The sequence below is a fragment of the Mauremys mutica genome, chromosome 1 (genome assembly GCF_020497125.1).
Source record: "Mauremys mutica isolate MM-2020 ecotype Southern chromosome 1, ASM2049712v1, whole genome shotgun sequence".
Lineage (NCBI taxonomy): Eukaryota > Metazoa > Chordata > Testudines > Geoemydidae > Mauremys > Mauremys mutica.
The window spans coordinates 326,963,850-326,991,597 of NC_059072.1; the positions used below are offsets into that span (position 1 = coordinate 326,963,850).

The 27,748-nt window shown below is 45.2% G+C and overlaps 1 protein-coding gene across 1 annotated transcript in view; it reads right to left on the bottom strand.

The window, feature by feature from the left end:
* DDX10 (DEAD-box helicase 10) overlaps positions 1–27,748 on the bottom strand; it is a 334,053-nt gene that overhangs the window by 98,880 nt on the left and 207,425 nt on the right. Inside the window, exon 15 of the mRNA XM_045018285.1 lies at positions 22,741–22,902. Coding sequence (XP_044874220.1) covers positions 22,741–22,902 — 162 coding nt within the window. The remainder of the gene's footprint in view (positions 1–22,740; positions 22,903–27,748) is intronic.

Here is a 27,748-nt window from a genome sequence, read left to right on the forward strand (position 1 = left end):
ACATTTTTACCCCAGTTCCCTAAATGGCCCCCTCAAGGACTGAAATCACAACCCTGGGTTTAACAGGCCAATGCTCAACCCACTGAGCTATGCCTCCCCAGTAAATTGTACTTTGTGAGAAAAAGCAAGGAATCAGTTCCTCTTTGACAGATGAGGAAAATAGATGGACAAGATTATTTATTTAGGCCTCAGTTCAGGAAAGCATCCTTATTCAGGACAGTGCTTAAGCACACGCTTAACTTTAAGCAGCTGCATAAATTCCATGGAAGTCAACTAGGCTGTCCTGAGTAGCAATGTAATGCTTTTCTGAATCAGGGCCGTATCTGAGATTGAGGGCCCATTCTTCTTGGCACAGAGCAAGAAACAGTCCCTTCGGCAAAGAGCTACTCTAACTGATAAGACAATGGGTTGGGGAAAGTAAACAATACCCGTATTATACAACAGTGAAGACAGACAGAAATGAAATAACTTGTCTACGGTGACAAAGGAACTCTATGGCAGGAGCCAGCAAATGGAATCCAGATTTTCTAAATCCTAGTGTGGTGTTTTAACCCACAAGACTTCCCTTCCTTGCATTTAAATTACATTCTGCTAGAAAGGAAGAATAGAAGGATGGGAATACACGTGGACAATATATTGTAAGATAGCTGAAAAAGGCAACCAAGCAAATGGAGATGTAGTGAATGATAATCAAATTTATTCCACGTCAGTTAATTCTCATTTTATAGATAAGCCTGTATCTGTAGAGATTCATGAATCACTAAAGTCTCTGACACTTTAATTTTTACAATTTTCTACAAGCAGCAGAAGAGTCTGGATTTTCTTGGAGTTTGCATTTTCATAATACATAATAAGAATGCAAGGTTCTATCATGCTATAAATCATTACTTGGAAGAATAGCATATAATTCAGCAATGAAAATAAAATTTATTAGTAGCAGGAAAACAGAAGATTATGTTTCAAGGTACAAATACTTCATTACATATGCTCCTGGCCTACCAGCTGACTTCTTATCTGACACAGCTCTACAGTTCCCTAATATTGCAAATTTCCAACTGAAAAGGCATACACAAAGGCAGATCCTGTTATTGAGTATGGCATTCATTTTTTATTGCCAATATCTGTATATCATAACTTCATAACACAGCAGCATGAGATTGTCAGTTAAAGCTGCAGAGCATCACAATTTGAGTCAAAAACTTTCTCCCCAACAGTGGTTGTAGAAATCACGTCTCTTTGGCATCTCCATTCGTATCCAAGTGCTTGCCCCTTATAGGGTAAACTTTTCTTCCAGATGAGGGGCTTATACAAACACTAAGGGCATGCCTACACTTGCCATTTAAAGCACAAGTAGTCCCTTTTTTGCACAAAAACCATGGGAGCATCTACACTTGCCAATGACTTTTTGCAGAGAAACTCAGAAGTTTCACCGCAAACAGAAAACCACCTCCCCGAGAGGTGTACAGTTCTTACCAGTGATACTTTTGCAGTGATGTGCAAGTGAAGACACGTTCTTCCAGTTTACACAGCTTTTAGCCTCTGGAAGATATCCCACAGTGCCTAGGTGACCACTCTGGCCAGCAGCTCTGCTGCTCTGACGCCAGGTAAACAGATGTCAACCCCTCCCCCTTTAAAGCCCCACGGGGGAACTTTGAAATTCCCCTTCCTGTTTTCTTGGCAAGTGCTCACTTATCTGGTAAAGTGACAATGGCTGTTCCACAGAGCAAATGATCCCCTGCTTGGAGCAATGCTGAGCTACTAGACCCAATCAGTGTTTAGGGAGAGGAAGCTGTGCAAGGAGGCAGGATGCCCCACGATCACCCCTCCCCCCTTCTCACAAGACCTATCCTCAAAATGAAGAGAGCTGCACTGTGGGATAGCTGCCTTCAGTGCGCTGCTCTCATTGGCGATGGAAGTGCTGCAAATGTGAACATGATCTGATGCCTGTGGAAGTAAGTGAGAACACAAACCAGCGTTTTTCTTTTACTGGTTATCACCAGTGAAACTGACAGCACAAAAACTCTGCAAGTGTAGACACAGCCTAAGTTTCCAGCAAGCAGGGGTGCAAATCGACCCTGAACTAGCTTGCCTCACATTAAGTGTCTGTGTCCTGCTGACAAATACTACAAGTTCCTAGTGCACAAGTTCCTAGTGTACTCCTGTTTCAAAGTGGCATAGTTCAAGCGCACTGTGGAACTTTTAGCGTGTGGCAGCAGGGTCCACAGTGCAGGGTCCCAGCAGGCCCTGAGCCACCTTTGTTTAGAAAATCCTGAGGCGTGTTGGTTTCCTTTTCAGACTGTCATCACAGAATGAATCATAGGCTTAACTGGAAAGCAAAGCAAGACCCTGCTCTTTTCTTCCCAGCCAGCGCTTCCAGTCCCTGCATTCCTGAAGTAAGAAATTCAGCCCTAAACCAAGAGTGGCCAACATGGGGCCTATGTACTGGAGCAGCCTGCATGGAACTTAGTGGAAGGAGCATAGTTTGCAGAAGAGAAGAATTTGGAGACGGCAAGAGGAAGTCAGAGTGACAATCAGGGTCCAGACACCCCCTAAGGGAGAACAGGAGGGCCTGAACTACAAAGAGTAAGCACTTGAATCAACTGGTTGTATACAATGTTATTGTGTATAAATATATATCAAGTAAGGCCTTTTATGAAAACCTGTAATGTTCTGAACTTGATGGTCATTAGGATATACATATATAGGTTATAACTATGAATATATGCATATTATATATATGTACATATATATGCATAGAACACAGTAATAGTAATTAGGACTATGTCTACATTTAAAATGCACTTCAGTGTAGACACTACTTATGATGAGGGGTAGGGTTATCTTACTGGTATAGGTAATCTACCTCCCAGAGAGACAGTAGCTAGGTTGACAGAAGAATTCTTCTATTGACCTAGTACTGGTCTACACAAGGGGTTAGGTTGCTACAGCTACGTCTCTCAGGGTATAGATCTTCCACACCCCTAAGAGATGTAGCTATATCAAAATAAATCCCCCGCTGCAGGGATGGGAAGGGTTCTCCTGTCGCTGTAGGTAATCCACCTCCCCGAGAGGCAGGAGCTGGACTGATGACTGAATTCTTCCATTGACCTAGCGCTGTCTACACTGGGGGTTAGGTTGGCTTAATTATGTCTCTGAGGGGTGTGGTTTTTTTCACCCCCCTAAAAGACAACTATGCCAATGTAACTTTTCAGTGTATATCACCCCTAAACTACAACTACAGCCATGTGGAGAAGCAATCAGACAGGGAGGGGCATTTCCTGGGTAGTTGTGTACACATAACTAACTCCAAGCACCCAGAGAAAGACAGTGGTGGACTATGAACAGTAATGGAAAGACACTGAAAAGAAACCCCCAGTCTTGGAAAATTAAGCAAGGAGGGAGTTTCCCCTGCTCTGTGGTCTGGTCTACACAACAAAGTCAAGTCGATGTAAGCCACCTTGTGACAACATAGTTGTGCAAGTGTCTACACTTACATTAGTGAGAGACAACTTTAAGTGCGCTGTTATGCTGATATCGTAACATCAGCTCCACAAGAGGCATTGAGCCACAGTTGATGTACGCAGTTTGATGCTGCTCAAGCGTAGACAGTTTTGATCCCAACAAACAGTTCAGATGACACCCAGTATATGGTGTGCCAGTATGAATGGGAAGTGGCATATGAATTTTGCAGTGGCTGTTTTTTAAAAGGTTGAAATGCAAGCAATGCATTCTGAGGAGAGATCTGAAAGGGATAATAGAAGTTGCTAGGTGCACAAAAAGAGGAAAACTGTGCCAAGTGTCAGGGGCAGCATGGAAGAAGGCACACAAGGAAAAACGTGAGAAGGAAACACGTGGAGCAAAGGAAGCAAGAGGGGAAGCAGGAGGAAATAAGAGCCAATGTGGGCTGCAAAGTTCTGTGTAGCTCCATGAAAGCGATGAGGAGAAAGTTAAACTTGATGCAGATGGTGAGGGGGAAGGTGGTGAACAGATTTAAAGAGGAATATTTTAGCTACTGCATTTTGGATAAACTGAGTTGAAAGGCCAGAGAGGGAGAAGTGGTAATCAAGGCAGGAGGAGACCAAGGCACAGGGAAAGATTACAACTGTTAGGTCATCTTCTTATAAAGAGATGTCAAGAGGAAGAATTGATAGGATTTAGTAACAACCTGTATTAGGGGGAGAGAAGTCAACACTAACGCTGGGTGACAGGGAAGAAAGTGGAATCATTAAAATCAATGGAGAAGGCAGGGTTCACTCTGCTGGGTTGAGTTATAATTGGCAGTGGGACACAAAGACAGGTGTCAGAGGTGCAATATTGTAAGGGAGAAGTTACAGAATAATAAGTGATGGGTTTAAAAACCATTTGTAGGAGATATCGGAGTGGTAGAGAGCAACTAAATACTTGTGACAGACAGCCTCAATTTCCTCCTAGGGAAAAAAACCTGGCAAGATCCTGAGTAGAGTGGGAAGAAGTGGGAGGGCCACATTGTCAAAGATAGAGAAAAGCCGCTGGGAATCAAAGATACAAAAGTCAGGAAAGGATGAGAAACCGAACTTCTTTAGCAAAGAAGATGGATGAACTGATGGAAAAGATGAAAAAATTGCAGAAAACTGTTTGAGTTTTCTACCAAGGTGCTTAGCAACACAGGAGCAAATGAGACATCAGCTACGGTTGGAGACTAGCAGAAAAGACAAAATGGTGGGCGAGGAAGCAAAAATAATAATAAATAATAAATAAAAATAATAATGAAAAGGAGAGCAAATAATGAAGGAGAGCAAAGAGACTCTGAAATCAACAGAAGGGAGGGATGTCAGTGAGGGAAGAAAAGTATTGAAAAGTGCAGAGATGTTGATGGATTTGTGGTAGAGAGAAAACTATATTTTTAAAAAGGACAAGAATATGCAATTTTGGCAAGCATTAAACTGCACATATGAGCCAATGAATGCCTAGATGCAGTAGGACTGCAATTTCAAATGGAGTTTTATCTGATTAAAGACTGCACAACCAAGCCCTCCAAAAATCCAAAAGGAGACAGGGTACTCTCTCTGGACTCTGTCCTCTCTAATTTTATTATTTATTTTATACTTTTGTTCATGTTTTTTGAACAAAATTACAGTAATCACACTTGTTCAAAATAAAATTTAATCTCCCATCTGCTCTCTAAAATACAAACAGTATCTTAAATCTTTCTAGCCTTTGTTGCGTGTTCTGGATTCAATGCACGTCATTTGCAGGACTAAACTTGTCTCGTAACTGACACCAAAGACATTTTGAAGTTTTTCAGTTTATTTGCATTTTTATATTGTCTTTACCTTGGCCCTAGCAGCCTTAAAAAGAGGAAATTCGTCCATACTTCCCAAATACCACTGTGTATTTTTTATTTAGGCGATTGCTATACAAGTAATTCTTCCAAAACATTCCGCACAATATTGGTCTCATTTTAATCATCCCATAGTTTTTTCATATTGTACCCAAGCTGGAGGCATAGCAACAAATTGCATCTTACTGCAAGTCTTCCAAAAAAACCAGCAGCATCCATTCTTCCACAGTTAACATTGGTTCAGTACTTTACGGTGAATGATGTTTTCCAAGAGAGTTATTACTAGCAACTCTGCTCTGTACTGTTATATAACATGATTGGTTCTTTATTGGCTTGACCCCCCACTAAGAAGTCATCTAGTACAGGCTATCTTAGCCAATTCCAGTTACCATAGGCATATGGTAATTTTAACTAATATACAAAGGTAATGTTATTTTATCCTCTAAACCTTTTATTATCCTTTGAACCTCATCTTCATCCCACAATATTTATTTTTCCCCAATGATTAATCTCATGCTTCTGCAATATGAGGAAAATATGTTTAATCATTCAGTACAATTTTTGAAGAGCAGCTCTGAAATTGTAATACAGTACTCCCCTTAGTCAGTGTTATGTTTCCCTGGTGATCATGCTCTATATTTTCATTCTTAGACTATCTTCTACCGAGGTAATAAATACTTTAAATAAATCACAAATACAAATTAACACCAGCACCATTTGTTTAGATTTTGCCTTTTGTATACGTTTTCTGCTAAATATTGCACAGAGTAGAAAGACCAACCGAGTATATATTTATCACACAAGATTACCAAGAGCAAAGTATGGTCTTGGGCATAAAGATAAATCTATTCAGTTATTCACTGAGAGTTATTAGTGGAAATGAACCTACCACCACTACCACTGTAAGAAAACTGGCATAAAGTGGTTCACTGTCCTCATCACTTCAGTGGTAATATGTATATGTGCTCAAATATGCATAAATGCTTTCTATATATGTTTTGCAAATAGTGTCTAGAAAAATAAACTCATTTTTCAACACAATTCCCATCCTTTTCTTTGTATTAGCTTTGAAATAGAAAGTGGGAGGAGGTGAGGAGGGACTTAAAATTGTCCTAATGAGACACTGGATTTGTAGGATTTCAACATCAGTTGATATGGGACCTAAATGTGATACAAAAAGTGAGTTTCATGGTCAAAGTTATTATACAAAGATGACTTTTTTTAATACACATTTTATTTTTCACCTCCCTTCCAATAACTAAAGCTTTGCATTATATATGTGCTGCTAAATACATTTTTTATAAACCTTCAACTGAGTCATTTGTTTGATAAATTTCATTTCATTTTATTCACTGGCTTTTAATAGTCAATCCCTATGAATTACCCAGAGTTCCTAAACTATTTGTCTCTGCAGCACATACCTAAACCAACAGGAAGTCTGAATACCCAATATATTTTAGAAGCATTGGGATACCTACAAATAGGCTTGTAGATTTTGTAGCCAGCTGGTTAATATGGATGGTTGGTTATGGCCTGATCCCACATGAGTAAGTCAATAGGAGATTTTTTTAAATTGACTTCAGTCCACTCAGGACTAAACTCTTAGTTATTAAGGCTCACAGTCAGAAATGGACTTAACCACCTGTCTAACTTTTAAGCACATCAATAGGTCACATAGAAGTCAATGCTTGAAGATTAGGCACATTGTTAAGTATCTTCCAGAATTGGGGACTACCTGATTTAAAATCTGTTTTCTCCCCACTCCAATCAATGAAACAGTAAATACTTAGGACTTATAAAGCCCCTTTATATTTTCAAAGCTCTACAGAAACATTAAACAATTTGGTCATCATCCCTGTTAATTATGCAAAGTATCATTGCCCCAGTTTTACAGATGTGGAAATTTGGGCACAGAATGTAAGTGACCTGCCTAGGAGCACACAGCACGTCAGTGTCAAAGCCAGTATTAGTATTCAGAAATTCATGGCTTCCAGGATGGTGCTATAGCCACTATGAAATACAGGCGTATGCGGACAGGAACGACTATAAGCAGTTCTATGAAGCCCTTAACACACTCTATGGTCCACAGTCTTCTGGGAGCTTTCCCCTCCTGAACTCTGATGGCACTGTGCTCCTTACAGAGAAGATGCAGATTCTCCAGAGATGGGCTGAACATTTTGAAGCAGCTCTCAACTGCCCCTCAGTCATCAGTGATGAGGCCATTGACCAGATGCCCCAGGTTGCAGTCAATGACTCCATGGATGCTTCACCAGAAGAGGACGAAGTGAAGAAAGCCATCAACCAGCTGTCAAGTGGCAAAGCCCCAGGGTCAGACGCCATACCAGCAGAGGTGTACAAAGTCGGTGGACCCATGCTGCTACGGAAACTCACTGAGCTGTTTCAGTCCTTCAGGAAGCAGGGATCCATTCCACAGGAATTTAGAGACGCGTCCATCGTGCACCTCTATAAGAGGAAGGGCAATCGACAGGTATGCGACAACACCATGGAATCTCGCTGCTCTCTACAGCGGGGAAAATTCTTGCACGGGTTCTGTTGAACCGATTGATCACTCACCTGGAGCAGGACTTACTGCCAGAATCACAGTGCGGCTTCCGCAAGGGATGTGAGACTATTGACATGATCTTCGCTGCGCGTCAGCTACAGGAGAAATGTCAAGAGCAGAATCGTGAACTCTGCACAACTTTTGTGGACCTCACAAAACCGTTCGACTCTGTCAGTCGCCAGGGCCTGTGGAGGATCATGTCAAAATTCGGCTGTCCAGACAGATTCATACGAATGGTACGTCAATTTCATCACGGTATGATGGCTCGTGTCCTGGATGATGGTGAAACATCTGAGGCCTTCCCAGTCACCAACGGCATCAAGCAAGGGTGTGTTTTAGCACCCACTTTGTTCAGCATGATATTCTCTGCCACTCTGACTGATGCCTTTCAACACTGCACTGAAGAAGGAGTAGGCCTGAAGTACAGAACTGATGGGAAACTATTCAATCTGAGGCGACTGCGTGCCATCACCAAGGTGAAGGAAACTGTACTTCGAGACTTTCTCTTTGCCGATGATTGTGCTCTGAATGCTAGTACAGAACCAGAAATGCAAGCCAGTATGGACAAGTTTTCATCTGCATGCAACAACTTCGGTCTCACTATTAACATCAAGAAGACTGAGGTTATGCACCAGCCAGTTCCCCACGCTCCGTACTCAGAACCGTCCATCACTGTAAATGGACAGAGACTTCAGGCAGTGGACCACTTCACATACCTGGGCAGTACTCTTTCCTGAGCAGTGTCAATCGATGATGAAGTAAACTGCAGAATTGCTAAAGCCAGCTCTGCATTTGGCCGATTGCGCTCCAATGTCTGGGAACGTCGAAGGATCAGCCTACCAACGAAGCTGAAGGTCTACCGAGCAGTGGTGCTTCCAACTCTGCTGTACGCCTACGAGACGTGGACTGTCTATCGGAGTCATGCATGAAGGCTCAATCACTTCCACATTTCCTGTCTGCGAAAGCTTCTAAAAATCAGATGGCCGGACAAAGTGCCCGATACTGAAGTCCTTATCAGAGCCAGTCTGCCGTCAGTTCACACACTGCTGATGAGAGCCCAGATCAGATGGGCCAGACATGTCGTGAGAATGTCAGATGAGAGCATTCCTAAATAGCTCTTCTACGGAGAACTCACCCAGGGAAAGTGCTCCCATGGAGGACAAAAGAAGCGGTTCAAGGACACGCTGAAGACCTCTCTGAAGTCCCTCGAGATCAACACCGCCACATGGGAAATCCTCGCACTGAACCGGCCAGCATGGCGCAGCCTCATTCACACAGGCAGTAATACCCCTGAGGCAAGGCGTACTGCTGAGGCTGAAAGAAAGCATGAGCTGCGCAAGTCCAGAGCTGCCCGCACATCATCGACAGTACCATCACATGTCTGTCCGACGTGTGACAGGACGTTCCACGCCCAAATCAGACTGATCAGTCATCTTCGGACGCACAGAGCCCGGTCATCGAACAAATGAATTGTTGAGGTCTTCATCGACAACGATGGACAAACATCATAGCCACTGGACTATGCTACCTCCAGTAATTAGGTCTATGCATGGTTCTCTGTTTATCTAACCTAGACAAATACAGAACTATGCATAAACATGTAGATTTGGATTTCATATTTAATGTTCCTTATCGTTTTTCCAACAGTCCCTAAGACAACATAGTCCCCCAAAAGCCCAGCTTTGGACTTTAGGCAAAAACAGGGCAGAGTCAATTGATGTGGGAGAAGAGGAGTATTCCCTAGATTATAGTAAATTTTTAAACACAAAAACTTCACTCCGAGACAATTCAAGTTACATCAGGATACAGTCACCATTTCAGAACCTGAAAATCCTGGAAATAAGTCATGGCAAAAATCTCCTGTGTTCCTGGCCACTTTCATATCACAACACTGTCAATAACAAACTCCAAGACTCCATAATGCTTTTACTTCCCAAAGCAGCTGATATAAAAAAGCAATACATATCCCAACTTCATCAAACTTTGCAAAATCTTAACAGCGACCTCAGACACATCTGCATTAACAGATCAGCGTATCTGACTGACTGCACAATTATTCTGCTTTAACTTTGCTGAGGTTATCATTGAGGTTTTCCGCCAGACAGAGTTTGATGAAGTTAGGGTACATACTGCTTTTCAGCAGGGAAGTGAAAGCTCTATGTAGGTGCTGGAGTGTGTGATGAACAGTTCTGAAGGCAATGTTACATCCATGCTTTTCAGGTTTGGAGTTGGGGGGAGGGGGTCCTGAGGCAAACTAATCTGCGACTCAACAAATTTTCCGTGCTTATTTCCCAGCTTTACACAGGGTTGAAGTACCTTGGTGTAGGACCCTAGGATTGGGGAGGGAGGGAGAAGATAAAAAATGACTAAGGCTAAGATTTTGTCATGGATATCTTTAGTAAAAGTCACAGACAAGTCGTGGGCAATAAAGAAAAATTCACAGAAGCCCATGACCTGTCCCTGATTTTTAGTAAAAATATCCATGATAAAATGGGAAGGGACTGGGCAGCTGTGGGATGGCTGGGAGCTCTGGAGCCCCCCATGGGGGCTCAGAGCTCCAGGGTCCCCCTGGCCGAGCGGCAGAGGGGAGCTGTAGGGTTCCCCTGCCCCCTCCCCAGCAGCCAGGAGCTGCGGGAATCCCCCTGCCGCTGGCACAGTGGGGAGCTGCAGGGGTCCCCCCGCTACCCACGGCGGTGGTCGGGGAGCTGCCAGGGTCCTCCCGATGCCCATGGCAACTGAGGTACCTCACAGCTCCCTGCCCCCTGTGGAGGGAAGCGGGGGGACCCTGCAGCTCCCAGCTGCCAGGGCTGAAGTCATAGAGGTCTTTGGAAGTCACGGATTCCGTGACTTCCGTGACAAAACTCGAGCCTTATAAATGACTAAAGTGTGAAACTCCTGTTTTTCAGTGTATGCTTCTACAGTTGTAATTCTTAAATTACAAATGTGAGCTACGAATGTTTGCCCAAAGTGTGAATCAAATAAATTAGTTTTTAAAAACAAACTTTCAAAATCACATCTCCTCATAAGAGTCACTAGCAGAGTTTGAACTCTGCGTTTTCATATCCATGTCCCTAGAGATATAGGAATAATTGCTAGCCTCTACTTAGTTCAGTCACCAGAGAAATAACTAACACACCCTTTCCCAGAGGATGCGTTTGCTAAATAGCAGTAGCATACAGGTACAGTCAGAGGTCCTGGGTTCTACCCCTGGCTCTAGAAAAAGAATGTGGTTTAGTGGTTAGAGAAAACAACAAACATTAAATCTGAAAGAAAGTATAACTTTATGTAGCCTCTCTGCTAACATATGCATAAAATAAGTTGGCAGCTCATACTTGACCTGCCTCCTAGAACTGGGGTTCGTGGCCTTGTTCAGTAATAAGAATGGTGAGGCTCCTGAGAATATAAACCACAGTCAGTAAAAGTGAGTCTTAAACACTCAGGCCCTACTTTACATTTTGCTGCAGTTTTCACTTAAATTTCATTACTTTCCATTTGGAGGAGTGAAAAAAATAAGGATACTAAAATAATTTACAAGAAATTGAATAGTTCCATAATATACAACAAATAAGTACTCAAATGAAATATTTCCACCTCAAATTTTCACCATCAATAAGTAAACATAATTCAAAAGTTATTTCCAAAAAGGAACGATGGTAAAAGAAACCTTTAACAAATTGTAAGAGATGTCATTGACTCTCAGTTGGCAGCTATTTAAATATTTCTTTTTTGTCAAAACTATTCAGTACTCATTCCAGTTCTTCTCATTTTATAAAATAATTAGGTGTGTTGCACAAAACAAAAATCACCCAGCCTTCAATCATTTAGGTTATAATAAACAATGTTTTTCCTTAACAAAAAAATCAATTTATGTTTTAGTGTGTTGTGTTCATTTCTTCGCCCTCATTTCTTTATTTTAAAAATGGTTCTTCAAAATGACTCAGATGAAGTAATTTTAAAAATGCAAATACATGCCAGATTAATACCACTTACTCTCCTATGCATTATAGAAGTGAAGGCATACTGATGAGCAAGTGCTGGAGGAACCAACTAGGGACCATGTTCCTCTTGACCTGCTGCTCACAAACAGGGAAGAATTGGTAGGGGAAGTAGAAGTGGGTGGCAACCTGGGCAGCAGTGACTGTGAGATGGTTGAGTTCAGGAGCCTGACAAAAGGAAGAAAGGAGAGCAGCAGAATATGGACCCTGGACTTCAGAAAAGCAGATTTTGACTCCCTCATGGAACTGATGGGGCAGGATCCACTGGGGGGCTAATATGAGGGGGAAAGGAATCCAAGAGAGCTGGCTGTATTTTAAAGTATCCTTATTGAGGGTGCAGGAACAAACCATCCTGATGTGCAGAAACAACAAAAAATATGGCAGGCAATCAGCTTGGCTTAACAGAGAAATCTTCGGTGAGCTTAAACACAAAAAGGAAGCTTACAAGAAGTGGAAACTTGGACAGATGCTACGAAGGAGTATAAAAATATCGCTCAAGCATGCAGGGGTGTAATCAGGAAGGCCAAAGCACAATTGGAGTGGTAGCTAGCAAGGGATGTGAAGGGTAACAAGAAGGGTTTCTTCAGGTATGTTAGCAACAAAAAGGTCAGGGAAAGTGTGGAACCCTTATTGAATGGGGGAGGCAACCTAGTGACAGATGATGTGGAAAAAGCTGAAGGACTCAGTGCTTTTTTCGCCTTGGTCTTCACAGACTAGGTCAGCTCCTAGACTGCTGCACTGGACAGCACAGTATGAGGAGGAGGTGAGCAGCCCTCAGTGGTGAATGAACAGGTTAAGGCTATTTAGAAAAGCTGGACATGAAAAAGACCATGGGGACGGATCTAATGCACCTGAGGGTGCTGAGGGAGTTGGCTGATGTGATTGCAGAGCCATTGGCCATTATCTTTGAAAACTTGTAGCGATCGGGGGAGGTCGCGGACAATTGGAAAAAGGCAAATGTAGTGCCCATCTTTAAAAAGGGGAAGAAGAAGAATCTGGGGAAGTACAAACCAGTCAGCCTCACTTCAGTCCCTGAAAAATCATGGAGCAGGTCCTGAAGGAAACCATTTTGAAGCACTTGGAGGAGAAGAAAGAGATCAGGAACAGTCAACATAAATTCACCAAGGGCAAGTCATGATTGACCAACCTGATTGCCTTCTATGATGAGGTAACTGGCTCTATGGATATGGGGAAGTGGACGTGATATAGCTTGACTTCAGCAAAGCTTTTGATACAGTCTCCCACAGTATTCTTGCCAGCAAGTTAAAAAAGTATGGATTGGATGAATGGACTATAAGGTGGATAGAAAGCTGGCTAGATTGTCAGGCTCAACGGGTAGTGATCAATGGCTCCAAGCCTAGTTGGCAGCCAGTATCAAGTGGAGTGTCCCAGGATCTGTCCTGGGGCTGGTTTTCTTCAACATCTTCATTAATGATCTGGATGATGGGATGGATTGCATCCTCGGCAAGTTTGCGGATGACACTAAGGGCAGGTCTACACTAAGGGCGGGGGTCGAATTAGGGTACGCAAATTCAGCTACGTGAATAGCTAGATCAGACGCGATAGTTCGAACTCCGAAAAGTCGAACTCTCCGTGTCGAACCGGCAGATAAGTGTAGACGTACCCTAAGCTGGAGGGAAAGGTAGATATGCTGGAGAGTAGGGATAGGGTCCAAAGTGACCTAGACAAATTGGAGGATTGGGCTAAAAAAAAAATCTGATGAGGTTCAACAAGGACAAGTGCAGAGTCCTGCACTTAGGACAGAAGAATCCCATGCACTGCTACAGGCTGGGAACCGACTGGCTGAGCGGCAGTTCTGCAGAAAAGGACCTGAGGATTACTATGGACAAAAAGCTGGGTATGAGTCAACAGTGTGCCCTTGCTGCCAAGAAGGCTAACAGTAGTAGGAGCATTGCCAGCTGATTAAGGGAAGTGATTATTCCCCTCTATTCGGCACTGGTGAGGTCACATCTGGAGTCCTGTGTCCAGTTTTGGACCCCCCACTACGGAAAGGATGTGGACAAATTGGAGAGAGTCCAGTGGAGGGCAATGAAAATGATTAGGGGGCTGGGGCACACGGCTTATGAGGAGAGGTTGAGGGAACTGGGCTTATTTAGTCTGCAGAAGAGAGGAATGACGAGGGATTTGATAGCAGCCTTCAACTACCTGAAGTGCAGCTCCAAAGATGAGCTAGGCTGTTCTCAGTGATGACAGAACAAGCAATGGTCTGAAGTTGCAGCGGGGGAGGTCTAGGTTGGATATTAGGAAAAACTATTTCACTAGGAGGGTGGTGAAGCACTGGAATGGATTACCTATGGAGGTGGTGGAATCTCCATCCTTAGAGGTTTTAAGGCCTGGCTTGACAAAGCCCTGGCTGGGAGATTTAGTTGGGGTTGGTCCTGCTTTGAGCAGGGGGTTGGACTAGATGACCTCCTGAGGTCTCTTCCAACCCTAATCTTCTATGATTCTATGAAGAACTGATTGATAAAGTATTTCCATCATTGGATTCTGATAATAGAAGTACAAAAACTTCACTCTCAAAGTTTATGAATTTGTCAGTAAACCAGCTGATTGTTTTATAACTTTCCAACCAGCTCTTTCTATTCAGTCATTATGCTGTCCCCTTGAAATATTATAGCTCAGATTCCTTTAAAAGCAAACCTTGTTTCATCTACAGCATGGATGAGAGATGAATCCAGCCAGTCTTTGCAGCTACTCTCATATCTCCCACTCTTTGGAAAGCTTCTTACATGGTTTTTCATTGAGCTCAGATTACTGTTTATGGGGCTACAGGGGTCGATTTTCAAATTAAGCACCTAACCCCCACTGACTTTCAATGGGAGTTGAACACCAACATTTGGAGCTTTTGAAAACCTATCCCATAGTGTTTTGTTCAAATATAAACATTTATCATATCACAGCATTAATGTATCATCATCAGTGGTTAATTTTATATATAGTCAACTTTGTGAAAATCAATGCTCTTTAAACAATACTTTTTAAATGCTTTGAAAATGAAGTTTTATGTCAGTATTTTATAATACAATTTGAATATTGTATTGGGGGAGGGCTAGCTCAGTGTGGGGGAGGGCTAGCTCAATTGTTTGAGCATTGGCCTGCTAAACCCAGGGTTGTGAGTTCAATCGTTAAGGAGGCCATTTAGGGATCTGGGGCAAAAAATCTGTCAGGAGCAGGGCCAACTCCAGACACCAAGCTACCAAGCATGTGCTTGGGGCAGCACCTTGGGACGGGGCAGTGCTCAGGGTTTATTTTTGGTTTTTTTGGTTTGGCGGGCAGCACTGGGGGGGAGGGGACAGGACTTGGGCAGCGCGACGCGACACTCGGGGGGGCGGGGACTTGGGCAGCATGACGCTCGGGGGGCAGGGGGCTTAGGCGGCACAGCACTCGGGGGGCAGGGACTTGGGTGGCGCGGTGCTCGGGAGGGGTGGGGGGCTTAGGCGGTGTGACGCGATGCTTGGGGGGGCAGGGACTTGAGCAGCACGGTGCGGTGCTCGGGAGGGGTGGGGGGCTTAGGCGGCACAGCGCTCGGGGGGGCGGGGACTTGGGCGTCGTGACGCGACGCTCAGAGGGATGGGGACTTGGGCAGCACGGTGCGGAGCTTGGGAAGGGTGGGAGGCTTAGGCGGCATGGCGCTTGGGGGGGCGGGGACTTGGGCAGCATGGTGTAGTGCTCGGGAGGGGTGGGAGGCTTAGGCGGCACGGCGCTTGGGGAGGCGGGGACTTGGGCGGCGCAACGCGATGCTCGGGTGGGGGCAGGGACTTGGGCAGTGCGACGCTCGGGGAGGGGTTCGGCGGGGCAGCGCTCGCAGGGGCGGGGCGGCGCTCTTTTTGTTTGCTTGGGGTGGCATAAATGTTAGAGCCGGCCCTGGTCAGGGGATTGGTCCTGCTTTGAGCAGGGGGTTGGACTAGATGACCTCCTGAGGTCCCTTCCAACCCTGATATTCTATGATTCACTCCACAATTACAATAAATTCTGTACACAATAGCTTATCACAAAGGTATATTAATCACATGATGTTAAGGGGCTAATGTGTTCCAAGAGCTCAAGTGAAGAAATCCAAACTCTTCTCATTGGGGTGTGAAGTTCATTTCACAAGCAACACTCAGCATTCTTAACTGCCACGCTCTCAAATCTTCTACTTTGTTCTATGACAAATGAAGGTCCAGAAACAGTTTGCAAATGTGTGGTCTGCAATTTAAGGTTTTTAAATGCCAAAGAGGAACCTAAGTGCAGGCATTAAAGTTTTCAAATTACAGCCAGAATGAAGCACGTTATAAAGGTATTACTTTAATAATTCATGTAAAATTTTGGATGACCCCAATGACAGCTATGCAAAAAATTAGCACTTTTCTCTTAGCTAAAATGTAACATTGCACATTGGCCTCATAGGCCTGGTCTACACAAGTCACCTTGCACCGGCTATTTGTGCATGTGTCTACACTCAAATTTGTCTCTAGTTGACTTAAGCGCCCTAAATGGTGTGGAACCATTGTCAACGTATTGAGGTCAATGCACTGCATGTGCAGACTCCATGTGATCTGTGTTGACCCGAACAGTCCTCCATCAGCTGTACCACAATGCCCCACTGCCTGCCATTTTGGTCACAATTTTAAATTCTGCTGCTCACAGGCCAAAGAGACCAGAAGCCACCCCTATCTTTAAAACCCCTTGTGTGTTTTTTAAATGCTTTTCTCAGACTCCATACCTTGGCAAGCACACCTAGCAGCTCACTCATGTTGTGTGCAACTGCCCAGTCAGCCATGCGACTAGGCACTAGATGCGCTCCAGCCTGGAGTAGACAGGAGAAATTAAACCTCATGGGCCTGTGGGGAGAGGAGGCTGTACAAGCACAGCTATGGACCAGCCATAGAAATGTGGACATCTACAAGCAGACTGCACAGGGGATGCAGGCAAAGGGCTATGACAGAGATCAGCAGCAGTGCCATATGAAAGTGCAGGAACTTCACCAGGAAGGCCAACAATAGATCTGGTGCTGCCCTGCAGACCTCCTGCTGTTATAATGAGTTGCATGCCATACGTAGCACAGATTCCAGCAGCACCACCCAGGCCACAGTGAATACTTCAGAGGAGACAAAGACAGAGACCCTTGCTGTAAACAGCAAGGAGGAGGAAGGAGTAGACAGGGTGGGGGATTCCAGCCAGGCTGCGAGCCAGAACATGTTTGAGACTCCACCACAGTCTAGCCAGTCTCACCAGATGAGTGCAGATGAGCCCGACGAAGGGGAAGGGAACTCTGATTAGTGTGTGCATATATTTCTCTTTACAATGTTTAAAGATGACACCCGGCCGGTCCTCAAGTTAATAAGGCACAGTTATTGACTTTTCATTGTTTTACTCATACAAGATGAGATAGAGATACAAAGGCAAAATTGGCATCTGCTTTTCATTCCCTCGTTGGGTTAGGCTGGGGGAGGGAGGGGCAGAGCATTCAGAGCCCTTTGTTTATGCGCATAGGGATGTCCCTTGTATCCTTCCTGACAAATTGCAATTAAACTTTCATGGAGACACTCTGCAATCCTCTCACAAAGGTTTGTATGGAGGGCTGCCTTGTTTCTTCCTGTGCAATAGGGCACTTTCTCATGTCACTTTGAATGAGTTCAGCTGGCACCACTGCAGTAAACAGGCTAGCAGCATATGGACCCGGGCAGCTTTGGGATGCCAGCAGCAGCTGTGTTCTCTGTACCTTTGTGATCTTCAGGAATGAGATATCTAAAACCACCATAGTAGAAAATAGTGCCAATATTCAGTGCCATTTCCCTATATTCGTACCCATGGAATACAGACCAAAATTATATCACTTCATGCAACAGAACAGCCGTCTGTTCCTCGCCCATGGTGGGCCATACTCATTCACCATGGCTGAGGCTGGAGAGCAGTGCTGTGCAAAGGGGCTCCCAAGCATCAGCGTCAATAAGCATGTCTTATTAAAAGTGTTTATCAGAATAAGGGAAGGGAGTTGGAAATGTATCTTTCCCTTTCTGTTGTTACTGTAAATCCAAAGGCACATATGTCTGTTTTTATCAGCAGCTTCTGATGTGGCAGCCTTGAGGTGTCGCCTCCATATTAGCAGAATGCCTGACATTGATAAAGAGGAGTAAGAAGTGGACTTGCTCAGCCAGATCCAGCAAGCCAGCGCTGCATCGGACTGTGAACAAAGGGCTTGGAGGGCCAATATGACTGACAGCATAGAGAAGGAAAGAGGAAAAGAAAAAGATCCAAGAGTAAGAGTCCCAGCAGGACAAGGAGATGTACCAGACATAATGGATCTTCCCAGGCCACAAACTCAAATGCTGCAGACCCTGCTTGATCTACAGGTCCAAAAATCCCAAATTTTCCACTCTTTGCAGTCCTCTCAGAATTCCATGGTCACTGCTCCCTACACCCCCGAACACAACATGTGGCATCATAGGCTGCATCATTATCCCTACAACGCCATGCTGGGGGACAGCAAGAGAAACCACAGTTGCTGTTCATGTAGCCACAACAGATTGCATTGGTGCAAATGGACAGAAATGTTTACTCCCTTTCCAATTTTAAAGTTCCACTCTCTTAATTTATGCAAAAAAATCGTATGTAGAATTTTATTTTTTCCCATTCAAAGTTCTATTTATTCATTTATAACAAATATTGCAGAACACATAGCTGTAGTGAAAAGCACAGTACTTGTAGACATACAGCAACCATAATTTAATTCACAGGTTCAGGAAAATACCCAGTCATTTGTATACTGCTTGCTGATGGTTTGTACACTCTAACAGAGAACACTCCTGTGGCTGACCGTTAAAGTACTCCTTCAAAGTCTCCCTCACCTGCATAGCTCCAAATTATCTCTTGTAATAGCTCGTGTCTGGCTGTTCAAATTCAGCAGAAAGCTGCTCCATTTCAGCCCTCCATTCTAGCACCAGCTTTTTCTCTTTTGCCTGACAGATATTATGCAGCTATAACCATTAGGATATTTTGCTCACCAAGATCCAATCTGGTGAGTACACACCACCAGCATCCCTTTCAATTTCACAAAAGCACGCTCCATAATTTGTCTGCACCTGCTGAGCTGGTAGTTGAAGCTTTCCTTGATGCTGTCAAAGTGGCCAGAGTATAGTTTCATGAGCTGAGGAGCAACGGTTTCGCTGGGTCACCTGAATCACTACTGGCATTTCAATATCACCAATGGTAATCCGCCAGTCAGGAAAGAATGTTCCTGTTTGCAGCTTTCTGCACAGTCCTGTGTTCTTAAAGATGCGAGTGTCATGCATCTTCCTGACCAGCCCAAACTGAATTAAGTGACGCATCCCCAGTGATCCAACAACACTTGCATAACCCTGGAAAAGTTGCCGTTTCTGTTGATGTACTCTGTAGCAAAGTGGTGTCCAAATAGGTTTAGGAGTACCATAGAATCATAGAAGATTAGGGTTGGAAGAGACCTCAGGAGGTCATCTAGTCTAATCCCCTGCTCAAAGCAGGACCAACCCCAACTAAATCATCCCAGCCAGGGCTTTGTCAAGCTGGGCCTTAAAAACCTCTAAGGATGGAAATTCCACCACCTCCCTAGGTAACCCATTCCAGTGCTTCACCACCCTCCTAGTGAAATAGTTTTTCCTAATATCCAACCTAGACCTCCCACACTGCAACTTCAGACCACTGCTCCTTGTTCTGTCATCTGCCACCACTAAGAACAGCCTAGCTCCATCCACTTTGGAACCCCCTTCAGGTAGTTGAAGGTTGCAATCAAATCCCCCCTCACTCTTCTCTTTTGCAGACTAAATAAACCCAGTTCCCTCAGCCTCTCCTCACAAGTCATGGGGCCAGCCCCCTAATCATTTTCATTGCCCTCTGCTGGACTCGCTCCAATTTGTCCACATCCTTTCTGTAGGACGCAATACTCCAGATGTGGCCTGGAGGGAAATAATCACTTCTCTCTTCTGCTGGAAATGCTCCTACTAATGCAGCCCAATATGCTGCTAGCCTTTTTGGCAACAAGGGCACACTGTTGACTCATATCCAGCTTCTCATCCACTGTAATCCCCAAGTCCTTTTCTGCAAAACTGCCGCTTAGCCAGTCGGTCCCCAGCCTGTAGCAGTGCATAGGATATTTCCGTCCTAAGCGCAAGACTCTGCACTTGTCCTTGTTGAACCTCATCAGATTTCTTTAGCCCAATCCTCTAATTTGTCTAGGTCACTCTGGACCCTATCCCTATCCTCCAGCATATCTACCTCTCCCCCCAGCTTAGTGTCATCCACAAACTTGCCGAGGATGCAATCCATTCCATCATCCAGATCATTATGAAGATTTTCAACAAAACCGGCCCCAGGACAGACCCCTGGGGCACTCTGCTTGTTGCTGGATGCCAACTAGGCTTGGAGCCATTGATCACTACCCATTGAGCCCGACGATCTAGCCAGTTTTCTATCCACCTTATAGTCCATTCATCCAATCCATATGTTTTTAACTTGCTGGCAAGAATACTGTGGGAAACTGTATCAAAAGCTTTGCTAAAGTCAAGATATATCACATCCACCACTTTCCCCATATCCACAGAGCCAGTTACCTCATCATAGAAGGCAATCAGGTTGGTCAATCATGACTTGCCCTTGGTGAACTTATGTTGACTGTTCCTGATCTTCTTCCTCTCCTCCAAATGCTTCAAAATGGATTCCTTGAAGACCTGCTCCATGATTTTTCTGGGGACGGAGGTGAGGCTGACTGGTCTGTAGTTCCCCGTATTCTCCTTCGTCCCCCTTTTAAAGATGGGCACTATATTTGCCTTTTTCCAATAATCCGGGACCTCCCCCAGTCACTATGAGTTTTCAAAGATAATTGTGAATGGCCGTCTATTGCCCCATCTCAGGTCAGGAGCCCCACTGCAGAAAATCCATCCGCTATGTCCTGCATATTGCGGAGAGTCACAGCCCTGCATAGCAGGAGATGATTAAGGGCCCTATACACTTGCATGACAATGACCTGCACTATACATTTTCCAGCTCCAAACTGATTTTCCACTGACTCAGAGCAATCCAGCGTTGCAAGCTTCCAATGCAGCTCTCTGTAATGGGTCGGACTTACCCCTGCGGCGCCTCCTGCTGGTGACTCCGGGAATTAGCTCTGTTCCAGCTCTGGAGCGCCCTCTGCAGGCCGGTGATCCACTGTCCTCTGGCCCCCATGTCCCTCCCTGGACCCGGTGCCCTTTTACATGGGGTGCTGCCCCTGGCAGTAACCCTTTTCTCTCAGGGTCTCCCCTCCTCGGGGAACCCCCACCCTCTATCCCCACCTTGCCTCAGTGTATGGCTACTGCCAGTCATTGTCTAGCCCCACGTCCTGGGGCAGACTGCAGTATCAGCCTATTCATCATTGGCAAGGAGGGTTTGGACCTGCTGCTTTGGCCTACCCCTGGGCTGCCCTCTGCAGCCCCCAGTACCTGTTAGCCCAATGCTAGGCCGCAGCCTGGGGCTTTCCAGACTGGAGCTCTCCAGCTCCTCAGCCTTTCCCCAGCCCTGCTTCACCCTCAGGTACTTTGTCTCAGCTCCCTGCAGCCAGGCCCTTCTCCTTCTACAGGCAGAGGGAGACTGTCTGGGCTTCTGGCTTCCAGCCTTTTTTAGGGGCCAGCTGTGGCCTGATTGGGGTGTGGCCCAGCTGCAGCCACTTCCCCAATCAGCCCAGCTTAAAGGCTGCTTTCTCCAGCCACAGCCCCTTCCCAGGGCTGTTTTTAACCCCTTCAGCGCCAGAGCAGGGGTCCACCCTGCTACACTCTCATTCTATTGTTCCTGATCTGGGGCAAGCTCAGATCCAGGAACATGGTATTTTGCACCCGAAAGCTCTGCAGCCGCTGCTTGTTACCCCAACCCTGCGTTATGATACAAGCACTGACTGGTGGGATTGCTTCTCGAGTCCAGATCAAGTCATTTCTCTCTCACAATACATTGTGAAATTTTCCCAAAAGGCATTGTGCCACATGATGGTCCATGGCACACTGAGATACATACTCCTGATGCACTGCATTTTGCATCAACACAAGCACTCCGACACAACATAAAGAATGGCCATGCTGGGTTAGACCAAAGATCCATCTAGCCCAGCATCCTGTCTTCTGACAGTGGCCAGTGCCAGGTGCCCCAGAGAGAATGAACAGAACAGGAAATCATCAAGTGATCCATCCCCTGTTGCTCATTCCCAGCTTCTGGCAAACAGAGGCCAGGGACACTATTCCTGCCCATCCTGGCTAATAGCCATTGATGGACCTATCCTCCATGAATTTATCTTGTTCTTTTTTGAAGCACAAGCACTATGCACGTGCCCAAGCAATATACAAACTTTACTTGCCCCAATCAAAGTCTGTAGTATAGATATGGCCACAGTATTCTGAAGATACTTCAGAAGTGCTATGGATTGGTGTCTCTAAGAGCTGGGCATTTATTAAAAAGTGTATGCCAGGCAACCTCCCTCTCCTTTTAAAAAACTCCTCCTTAAAATTCATTTCCTACACTAACCCCTGCCAGTAAACATGCTGTCACTGGATTTTTGTCATTGGCCTTTTACTTTTAAAAATCATCAAAAGTTAGAATCAACCTCTGGCATCTTCTTGTGCTTTGTATTACCAATCTATTTAGACTATAAATATCTTTACAGAATATTAAAGTAGGCATTTTCCTTTTTTTTTTCCTATGTCTTATGCAATGTTGAGAACACTTCTGGAATTTAATAATTATGTTAAATTTATTTTTCAGTATATTGCACAACATTTATATATTTTCCTCAATAAGTCACTCAAACATTTAACAGCATTTGTTTCTATTTCAATGACTGGTGAAGGACTTGACTGACTTACCCTATGTTTTTCTTTAATTTTCTTCCTGTATGCTTCTTTGTCAAATTTATCCTCTTCCTGTAATCTTTCCTTTGCTTTATCTAGGTTGATGCCACCAGAATCATCTTCCTTCTCTTCGCTGTCCACATTGGATTTTTGTGCTGGTGGCCACTGCTGAACTAACTGGATATATGAGACAATAAAAATGTTTAGAGCCATTTTACTGCAGCCAATGCTAAAATGTATTTCATTACTAATCAAGTAAGTAGCCAATATACTAATTATTTTCACTAGACTAAACAAAAAAGCAAAAAAGCTGTTTGCAGAGGATTATATATTAAGAACATAAGAATGGTCATTCATGCTGGGTCAGACCAATGGTCCATGGGGCCCAGTATCCTGTCTTTCAACAGCAACCAGTGCCCGATGCTTCAGAGGGAATGAGCACATCAGTGCAATTATTGAGTGATCATTCCTGTCATCCACTCCCACCTTCTGGTAGCCAGAGGTTTAGGGACACCCAGAGCACGTGGTTGCATCCATGACCATCTTGGTTAATAGCCACTGATGAACTATCTTTTTTGACCCCAGTTATACCTTTGATCTTCACAACACCTCCTAGCAACGAGTTCCACAGGCTGACTGTATACTGTCTGAAGTAGTACTTCCTTATGTTTGTTTTAAACCTGTTACCTATTAATTTCATTGGGACACCCCTGGTTCTTGTGTTATGTGATGAGGTAAACGGTATATTTATAAACAACAAACAACAATAGGCATTTTATCATTTTATAGGATTTACATTAATTAAAAATGAATAGGTCTTCAAAATAAATTGTCCATTAGACCATGCTTTTAATGCTTTCCTTTGAAATCTATTTGTAAATCTGCTTTTTATTCTCTAAGACGACAAATATGTTATACATATTTTTAGTCATTTTGTTAGGAAAAAATTGTTTTCAGGAAAATATTTTAGATGGCTAATATGATTAAATGGAAATTACATTACACCGATTTTAAGAAACAGTATTTTTCACGTTTCTCAGGCTTCTCTTCATAAGGTCCTCACTCCCTTTGCTCTGCAAGCAATCTCAATCCCCTGAAAAGTCCACATGTATGTGTACTAAACTGACCTTCAGATTTACAATTATGTTTGAATATGCAGTAACGGCTTGAATGTAGTTCTCATCTTTGGAACAATTTATGTGGGATCTGAAAGCTAAGTCTGACTCTCCACATGCAACGTCTTCTGTTGATCTCCCTCTGTGAACGATGCAGGGAGACCAAACCCAGTGGTGTCTCCTCGTTGTGAGAAACAAGATGTTAATGTTCTTTGGCCATGACAGATCTCCTGCCATTTCTTTCACTTTAATGTGAAACTATGAGATGCTCAAATATTAATTGGGACAAAGATAGGAGACAGGCCCAGGTGAAATAAAAAACTGTTACCTACCTTTCATAACTGATGTTCTTCAAGATGTGTTGCTCATATCCATTCCATTCTAGGTGCGTGAGGGCCCACGTGCACAGTCGGAGATTTTTGCATTAGTGGTATCCATACGGTTGGTTGTGACGCCCTCTGGAGTGCCGCGCTCATGTGTTGGTATATTAGGCACCGCCAGTCCTAAACCCTGTCAGTTCCTTCTTGCGAAGAACTCCGACAGAGGGGCAGGAGGGCAGGTAATGGAATGGACACGAGCAACACATCTCAAAGAACACGGTTATAAAAGGAATGCAACGATTTTTCTTCTTCGAGTGCTTGCTCATGTCGATTCCATTCTCGGTGACTCACAAGCAGCATTCCTGGATGTAGGCTCAGAGTTCATGGTCATGCAGGTTGCAACACCGCTCTATCAAAGCCAGCATCATCTCAGGCTTGCTGGGTAAGCGCATAGCGAGATGTGAACATGTGAATGGATGACCAGGTAGCGGCCCTGCAGGTATCTTCAATTGGCACTTGAGATAGGAAGGCCACAGAAGAGACTTGCACCCTAGTCGAGTGGGCGGTTACAATCGCCAGAAGAGGCACTTTTGCCTGATCATAGCAAAAATGGATGCAGGCAGTGATCCACAATGAAATACTCTGGGTGGACACTGGACGACCTTTCATCCTGTCTGCCACCATGATGAACAGCTGCATTGACTTACGGAACGGCTTGGTCCTTTCGATGTAAAAGGCTAGCATTGTCCTGATTCCTAGAGAGTGAGATCTATGCTCCTCCTCAGACCTATGAGGCTTTGGGAAGAAGACAGGCAAGAATATGTCCTGGACCATGTGAAATTGTGAAACAACCTTGGGCAGGAAAGCTGGGTGCGGTTGCAGCTGGACCTTGTCCTTGAAAAACACCGTACAGGGCGGCTCCAAGGTAAGCACCCTAATCTCAGACGTTATTGCCACCAGGAATGACACCTTCCAGGAGAGTAGAAGAGGGGAACAGGAAGCCAATGGCTCTAACGGGGCCCCCATGAGCCGTCCCAGCACTAGATTCAGGTCTCAAGGAAGGACGGGGTCCTGGACATGAGAATAGAGTCACTCCAGACCCTTTAAGAACCAGACCGTCCTGTTGTGAGCGAAGACCGACCTGCCCTGGACTGGAAGGTGAAAGGCTGATATAGCAGCCAAGTGGACCTTAATTGATGAAAGGAACAAGCTCTGGTGCTTAAGATGTAGAAGGTAGTCAATGATCGACTGCAGTAAGACCTGTTCAGGCCTAATACCCTGGTCTGATGCCCAGCACGTTTACCGTTTCCATTTGGCCAGGTAGGTTTCCCCGGTAGAGGGCTCCTGCTGCCCAACAGGACCTGCTGGACATGGGCCGAATATTCCTGCTCTTCTGCATTTAAGCATGCAGCAGCCAAGCCATCAGGTGCAGTGCTGCTAGGTTTAGGTGCAGAAGACTGCCATGGTTCTGGGACAGCAGATCTGGCCAGAGAAGTAGCTGCAGTGGGGCTGCCACCGAGAGGCCTAGCAATGTGCCGAACCAATGCTGGCATGGCCAAGCTGGAGCTAATAAGATTACTTTCGCCTTGTCCTATTTGATCTTCATGAGGACTCTGTGGATTATTGGCACTGGCAGGAAAGCGTACATCAGAGTCCCCAACCATGGATATAAGAAGGTGCCCGACAGAGAGCCTAATCGAGCAGAATATGTGGCATTTCCTGTTTTGATGAGTGGCAAATAAGTACAACCTGGGGACTTCCTCACCTTTGGAAGATCACGCTGATCACCTCAGGATGGAGTGACCATTCGTGGTGCAACAAGAAGGTTCTGCTGAGGCAATCTGCCAATACATTCCTGGTCCCCAGGAGGTGCACAGCCACAAGATGAATGGCAGGCTGCACACAGAAGTCCCAGAGCCAGAAAGCTTCCTGGCAAAGGGCCGATGACCTGGCTCCACCTTGCTTGTTGATATAAAACATCGCAGCGGTGTTGTCCGTCAGGACTTGTACCACCTTGCCCTTCAAGTGGGACTGGAAAGCCTAGCTGGAAAAATAAACCACTCTGAGCTCCCTGACATTTATGTGGAGGGAGTGACCATCCCGCAACCAGCGGCCTTGCGTGCCAAGCTCGCCCAAGTGCGCTCCCCAGCCCAGGTCTGAGGCATCGGAAACCAGGGACAGCGATGGGGATGGGGCTGTGAAGGGAACCCCCTCCAACACTGATTCAGGGTCCAACCATCATTCCAGTGACACCCAGGTGTGGTCTGGCACCTTGACTACCAGGTCTGGATCATGCCTATTGGGGGTGTAGACCAAGATGAGCCACGCTTGCAGTGGCCGGAGATGGAGCCAGGAATGACAGCCCATGTAAGTACAAGCTGCCATGTGGCCTAAGAACCTAGGCAGGTGTGGGTGGTACTGAGCAGGTGGCCCCTTATATGGGAGATCAAGCCCAACAGAGCTTGGAAACGGGCCTCCGGAAGGAAGGCTCTGACCCATGTAGGGTCGAGAACCACCCCATAAACTCTCTCCGTTGCACTGGTATGAGGGACGATTTCTTTTTGTTTACTAATAGGCCATGGTCATGACAGGTAGAACACACCTCTGCACTTGATCCCGCGATCTGCCCTTGATGAGCCAATCATTGAGATAAAGATAGACCTGGTCCCCTTGATGTCTCAGGTAAGCAGCTACCAAAGACATGCATTTAGTGACTATCCGCACGGCCGATGAGAGACTGAAGGGCATCACTGTGAATGGGAAATGACGCTGGCCCACCATAAAAATGGAGAAACCGCCTGTGTCCTTGGAAGATGAAAATATGAAAATAAGGGTTTTTTAGGTCGACAGTGGCATACCACTCTCCCGGATCCAGGGAGGTAATGATGGAGGCCAAGGAGACCACATAGAACGTCAACTTTTTTAGATATTTGTTGAGTCGCCACAGGTACAGAATAGGTCTTAGGCCCCCTTTTACTTCCAGGATTAGAAAATAGCAGGAATAGAATCCTTTTCCCTTCATTTCCTAAGGGACCTCCTCCAGTGCCCCCAACTGCAAGAGGTTGTTTGTGAGAAGGGTCCATGAAGAGGGACAGGGAAGGGGAGGGCGTGACCAAGAATTGCAGGGTGTAGCCCAGAGATACAATTTCTAGCACCCAATGGTCCAAGGTGACCAGCGACCAGGTGTAACGGTAGGGACAAAGACCGTTGAGGAAAGAATGAGGCAGACCAAGGGAGTTGACTGGGGCATTGCTATTAAACGCACCCTCAAAACGAGCACTTCTGGCCCCGATGTTTTGCCGGGCTGAGTTGCGCAGGTGAGCGGGAGGAGGAAGGGCAGCAACAACTAAAACTCATATCTCTACCACATCTCCTTGCAGACCCTTGTCAAGGTTGCCAAGGCCTTGGCTGCAGGGGTGGCTGGAACTGCTTCCTCACCGACTGAGGTGTATGCAGACCCAGCAAATGGAGGGTGGCCCATGTGTCCTTTGGTTCATGTAGTCTTGCATCTGTCTGCTGTACAAAGAGTCCAACACCATCAAATCAGAGGTCCTGTATTGAGGACTGCATCTCCTGGGACAGGCATGC